Raw genomic sequence first — 6,756 nt, 5'->3', positions numbered from 1 at the left:
CTTTCCCTAGTACCTACTATTAAAGTTTTTTACCTATTAGTGCTCAATCCGGTAAAATTCAACAAAGTATTTATTGATTGCCTATGTAAACTGTACTGATTAGGTTAATGCAAAAACATAAACTTGGTCTCTTCTTCCATGGGCGCTGCTGAGTCATTGGCATTTCAATCATTTACTCTCCTTGTTAAGAAGACCATCAGTGCAAACACAGAATAGACTGAGCTACTTTTCAAAAGTGTGCATCTGCATATATGCTTAGGATTTAAGATGTAAACAGATCAGTTTTATCTACACCTCCATGCCCCACTGCCCCCCTCCCTAAAAAAGTAAATGTCACTTGAGTGTATGGAAAGTTTATATTGTTTTATATTTTACTAAAAACTTTCCAGTTCCCCAAAGATTAGCATAGTTCTCACATCTAACTTTAGTGGCCCTGCCCCCAGAGATTCTGAGCAGATCGAGGATGGAGCCTTAGAATTTGCATTCGTACAAGCTCCCATGTCATGCTGACGCTGCTGGTCTCAGAACTACCTTTAGAGAACAACTGTCTTACGTACTTTTCAATTCTTGCAGATAAGGATTATCTTTGAAATCTTCCATGCTGCTTTTGTATAGCTGCATGTGGAAGTGCCCACTGAACAACACCCTTTTTTTTTCTTTATTAGACTTGAGGACCAAGCTTCATTGGCTTTATTACCATATTCTTAAACTTGGGATATTCTTGTTAAATTTGTTTCACCTAGTATGTCACTTGTCACTACAAAGACATTTGAAGAGAAAAGGAAGTTAATGTTTTGTCCTTATACATGTTTATAGAACCTGCTCAGATTCTTTATTTTTTTATATTTGGGAAAGGATTACCTCTCAAATGGCCACTTCTTAGCAATTGGCCCAGGGATCAGGACCAGCTTGGAATCTACCTGAACTATCCTTTTAGGTCAGGGTGGGGAACCTTTTTTCTACCAAGGGCCATTTGGATATTTATAACATTCAAGGGCCATACAAAATTATCAACTTAAAAATTAGCCTGCTGCCCTGACCGGTTTGGCTCAGTGGATAGAGCGTCGGCCTGTGGACTGAAGGGTCCCAGGTTCGATTCCAGTCAAGGGCATGGACCTTGGTTGCGGGCACGTCCCCAGTAGGGAGTGTGCAGGAGGCAGCTGATAGATGTTTCTCGCTCATCGATGTTTCTAACTCTCTATCCCTCTCCCTTCCTCTCTGTAAGAAATCAATAAAATATATTTAAAAAGAAATTTATCTTTATTGTTGAAATTATTACAAATGTTTCCCTCCCCCCATTAACCCCTCTCTGCCACACTGCAATCCCTCCCCAGGCCTTTACTGCACTATTTTCTGCCCATTTTAAATGGCTCCATCAAAACCTCAAAAAACAGATGAGCTGATAATAACTTTACACACATTACTAGGCTTTTAAATACCTTTTCCTGCATTAGTCTATATATAGGGTTTAATATGTATGTGGAAGTTGGAAATATATTTTTAAATTGAAACTTTATAATTATTAACTTTTAAAACTCTTTGTTTTCCTAAGGAAGAAGAGACAGATAATGAAGAAAACTTTATTGACCTCAATGTTTTAAAAGCTCAGACCTATCGCTTGGTAAGTTGCATGGTATATACACAGGACGAACAAGCAATATGTACACTTTTTCTGCTGGGAATTGAAACAAGTAGAAACCATTGTTGGCCATTGTTTAATGCAGGAGTCTGAAACCTTTTTTCTGCTAAGGGCCATTTGGATATTTATAACATCATTTGAGGGCCATATAAAATTATCAACTTAAAAATTAGCCTGCTATATTTGATCAAACATTTAATTAGCTCACCACTCATGACTTGGCAGGGCCAGACCAAATGATTTCTCAGGTCTTATATAACCCTCGAGCTGGCCTTCCTCACCCCTTCCTTAGTGTGTCATTTGAAAAATAGATCTGAAAATTGTTATTCTCTATATAAGATGCAATAGCAAATACAGTGGGGCCTTAACTTACGAGTGTCCCGACTAATGAGTTTTTTGAGATACCAACTGTCTCTCAGCCCGATTTTTTGCATTGAGGTGACAGAGTAATTTGAGTTAACGAGCTCCTTAACGAGCACCTTAATGAGCTCGGTCTCTGAACGAATTAAACTCGTAAGTCAAGGCCCCACTGTATATAGATACATAGACATTGCTGTAAGTCAGTTTTTGCTCTATTTCAATTAGGAAGTAAATCCAGTCTATAAAAGAGAATCTATGAATGAGATATTTCACAAGTTAATATGGGATTTTTGTATTTTCCTATATGTATATTATATTTAAACTAGTGCCCCGGTGCATGGATTTGTGCGCATTGAAAGGATATTACTAGTAATTAGAAGGTGGCTGGCGGGGCAGGACTGGGTGAGACAGGCCAGACACGTCCTGGAGCCAACCTCCTGCTGTTCTTCCCAGGCCAGCTGCACGTGGCTACACCTGGGGCAGCACCATGGCTGGAATGGCGTCTGTGGAGTGAGCGGGGTTCTTTAGCCTGGCCTGTGGGGATTGGGCCGAAACCAGCTCTCTGACCTCCCGCAAGGGGTCTCAGATTGTGAGCTGGTGTTTGTTGGGTGATGCACCCCCCGGAATCGAGCTCCCTCCTCTCTGGTTCCAGGGTACATCACCCGAGAACTACAGCTGCCACGTCACGGCAGCTCAGCAGCTCCTGCATTGAGCTTCTGCCTCCTGGTGGTCATTGTGTGTCATAGCTACTGGTCGGACAGTTGCATAGCCTTGTATATATATAGATAGATAGATAGATAGATAAGGTGAAACCTATTGCATGTTCAAAAAAAACATACAGAAAATAATATTCTTGTTTGTCCTTTATGTAATTTTAAATCTGAACTTTACAAACAAGGTTAGATCTAGTTTGGAGTTCTCATTGTGATGATTTTCTTGGCCACTTATAGATAGGATGATCGCTTTCATTTATCATTTATCATTTACTGCCTTAGTATTGTTAGTCAGCATCAATTATGATTAATGATGTGTGTGTATGTTCTGCCAACTTGAGATGTAACAGCATAAGAATATAACTAACTTGCCTGAGCCGGTGAGTTGACTCTAATATTTTTAATACTTACGAGGTGTCTGACCTTGCACAGGCTTCCAAACTGCCCGTGCCTGTCTTTCTCATCTATAAAGTGAGGATTAAAATGCTACCTTTTTTATAGGGGTTTTAAAGATTAAAAGAGATACTTCGTGTAAAGTATTTATTACGATGCCTGGCACATAGATAGTGCTGAATAAGTGTTGGCAAAAACCAGAACCACATCTTACCTTCCCCCTCTCTGAAAACAGGGATAGCTATCATTTTTATATTCTCTATAGTGTAACACAGAAGATACTGAATAAATAATTCCTAAATGAATATATTTTTATTACTCAATTCAAAATTATCTCAAAATAATGTTAACATTGAAATCTAAACAAAAAAACTCCAGTTGGAACAATACATTTGCAGATCACTTTTATAGTTTTCAAATTACTTCAAAACATACTTTTACTGACCTTGTAAGGTACTTGGATGTTGTTATCTCCATTTTACAGATACAAAAACTGAAATTTATAACCTTAAGACAATTCATCTTTTAAAAAGCTAATAAATTACAAAAGCTAAGTTTGAACTCATTTTCTTCAAACTCTCAAGTCTATTGTTTTTTCCCCCCTTTGTCTCATAGTAAGACTTCAACAGAGTAGGTATGTTTTGATTTCTGCCTTAAGCAAGGACACAGTGGTGCTTGGTGTTCCTGTGCGTGTTGAAGATAATGATGACAAAGTTCTCTTAAAATATGAGGAAGAAAACAAAAGTAGAGATGCAAACACAGTTATTCTCAAAAAGGAACTGTCATTTGTATTATTCATTTACTAGAGGCCCGATTCATGAAGATTCATGCAAGAATAGGCTTCCCTTTCCCTAGCTGCCGGCACCAGCTTCCCTCTGGCATCCGGGACTCGGGCCTTTGTTCTCACGGCCGCCTTCTGCCTTTGCTCTGGTCCAGAGCTGCCTTCCACCTTCGCTCCAGCCTTGTCGCCCTCCTGTAGCTCCCTTCACCCTCCTCTCCCCCCTTCATAGATCGCTTTCATGCTTACCAGAGGCCTGGAGCAGCCAGGGCAAGGCGGAAGCCTGCGTCGTCACCGTGGCAATGATGCAAGCATCCCGACTGGTCGCTGCCATCTTTGTCACGTCAATTTGCATATTCCCTCCTTCCTGGCTGTGGGTGCCGCCATCTTTGTCGTAAAGTGATAGTCAATTTATACATTCTATCTTTACTAGATAGTATATTGATGATGTAATTGGAGGTCTGTAAAGACTATCCTGGGATTCCCTGTGGACCAAGTGGTTTTCACTATTGGGAGCACAATAATTTAATTTGCCTCTACCACTACTCAAAGTCACTAGTGGTCCTGATTTCGAATTTTCACCTGAATTAAGCTATATAAGGAAGGGTTTTCCCCCTACCCATATCTTTACAAATTATCAAAGTATTAGGTCTTTTGGATAAAGATTATGTAATAAACATGTATTGTTGTGTTTGTTTTTTTTTTTATTTTAGAGAGAGAGGGAGAGAGAGAGAAACATTAATTGGCTGCCTCCTGCCGGCCCTCTACTATGGATAGAGCCTGCAACCTGGGCATGTTCTCTGACCTGGAATCGAACTGGTGACTCTTGGTTCATGGATCGACACTCAACCACTGTGCAACACCTGCCAGACTAATGTATACCCTTTTGAATTAAGACTATGTATGGTTGCATTTTCACAAGAGGAAGAAGTTTGACCAGGTGTTTGTGAATGGTCAGCCATGAAGTACTAATGAGGCAGAAAACCCTTCATATTTTAAAAATCTGGCAAGCTTATGATGTTGCCCATAAAGCCATCTGCCTGAGACAGCTGTGTCTGACCATAGCTTATGATATCTCAGGCTGCTCTTTCTCCGAGACAGATCTGCTAGACAGGTTAGTAACATAGAGCTAAGATTTTATGTTTCATGTAGCAGGTGGACTTATAATGCAGAAATGTTATTTTAGTAAAGCTGAGTGTGATGAATTCTTCACTAGAACAGGAATGATGTATACTCTCTAGGAAATTGATGTACTAAGTGTATATGTGACTGTGCCAACCCAGCGATGTGTGGATTACCGCAATCCTCTCCACCTGTGGCTATGAAACAATAGATGCTTCTGCAGTCATTCTCTATCCCCTCACCCTGCTTTATTTTTCTACACAGACCCTGGCATTGTATTATTTTCTGATTTGTTTATTGTCTTTTTGAACCACTAGAATGCAAACTCCTCCAGAGTAGCAGCCTTTTCCCCTGTGCCTGGTGTGTAGAACGTGCTCAGTATTGAAAAATGTTGAATGAATACATATATGCACAAATGCTATTTTATATTTAGAATTTTACAGGCAAGGTATATTTTGATCTTCTTGGAGAAAAAACAACAACTTCTCAACACTAATTGTTTCTCCTATGCACCATGTAGGATAATGCAGGGAAAATCTAGTTATAGTCCTTTCTTTCATTAAAATCTAGAACCTGAAAAGTATGTTCTTAAGTATCATAATAATTCCAGAAAATAGATATACACAAGCATTTTTCTGAGATTTGTGGTAAATGGAGCAAGAGAGAATGTAATGAAAAAGACGTATGTTGCACATTGTGGCCTCTGGAATTGGACACTGAGACAGTGTTTGGGGTGCATGACGTTTACTGTACAATCGGGAAGAAAGCAGGATTGGGCCAAGGGAGAAGTGTAATTGATTTAGGCCTGACATAGCCTTGGCCAGTGTGGTGAGGAGCACTGGAGAAAGTGTTGCCTGCTTGGCTCAATGGCTGGAGGCAGGCTGCCAGGGGAGTACATAGCTCCAGGTAAGGTGGCTCTCTGCAGGTAAAGCAGAGCCTGAGGAACTGACAGCAGGAAACTCTTTGCTGGCCACCTTCCCTGCAGCGGAGCAGCAAGTTCTTCCTTGAAAGGTGACCTGGTGGTCCATCTTCCTGACGTCGGAAACATATGTGAAGCCTGTAACTGCTAACGTGAGGAATTTGTAAAGAGACAGTGTGTGGCCATTGACTAAACTTTGAAATGTCTTCCTAATTGGATCTGGACACAGCAGTAGTGTTTCATGAACATTGAAAACTGTTCTAAGAAAATAGTTCCTCCTATGGAAGTGAATGCTTACAGTGATTAAATTGATTTGTTTTGAAAGCAGGTGGTTTTCAAAACATTTATTTACTTTAAAAGTAAAAAAAAAAATACAGGGTGAGGCAAAAGTAAGTCTACAGTTGTCCTTATGGAAAATAGTATAATAATCAATAAATAATGATACAAGAATAAACTGTGTTTTGTGTTCTCACAATTGTAAACCTACTTTTGCCCCACCCTATGAATTTAAAACCATTGTTATTGTGTGGTTTCCCCCTCTAATTCTCTTATCCCAATTACAGTTTTCCCAGATGTAATTATCAAGAAGATAACTCCTACAATTAGTGAGGGATGGTTTTATCTTCCAAAATTTTATTTGCAGGTTAGTTATTTGAATTTTGGTATAGCTTTTCTGAGAAAAGTGGTTCTCAACCTTCTGGCCCTTTAAATACAGTTCCTCATGTTGTGACCCAACCATAAAATTATTTTTGTTGCTACTTCATAACTGTAATGTTACTACTGTTATGAATCGTAATGTGAATATCTGATATGCAGGATGGTCTTAGGCGAC

General features: G+C 39.5%; 1 protein-coding gene across 1 annotated transcript in view; it reads left to right on the top strand.

Moving 5' to 3' along the window:
• Positions 1 to 6,756, top strand: part of IFT57 (intraflagellar transport 57) — a 67,001-nt gene that overhangs the window by 15,827 nt on the left and 44,418 nt on the right. The window contains exon 5 of the mRNA XM_006759564.2: positions 1,553 to 1,621. Within this exon, the coding sequence (XP_006759627.1) occupies positions 1,553 to 1,621 (69 nt within the window). The remainder of the gene's footprint in view (positions 1 to 1,552; positions 1,622 to 6,756) is intronic.

This window comes from Myotis davidii, unplaced genomic scaffold (genome assembly GCF_000327345.1).
Source record: "Myotis davidii unplaced genomic scaffold, ASM32734v1 scaffold16, whole genome shotgun sequence".
Taxonomy (NCBI): domain Eukaryota; kingdom Metazoa; phylum Chordata; class Mammalia; order Chiroptera; family Vespertilionidae; genus Myotis; species Myotis davidii.
This window is presented reverse-complemented; position numbering and strand designations above follow the sequence as displayed.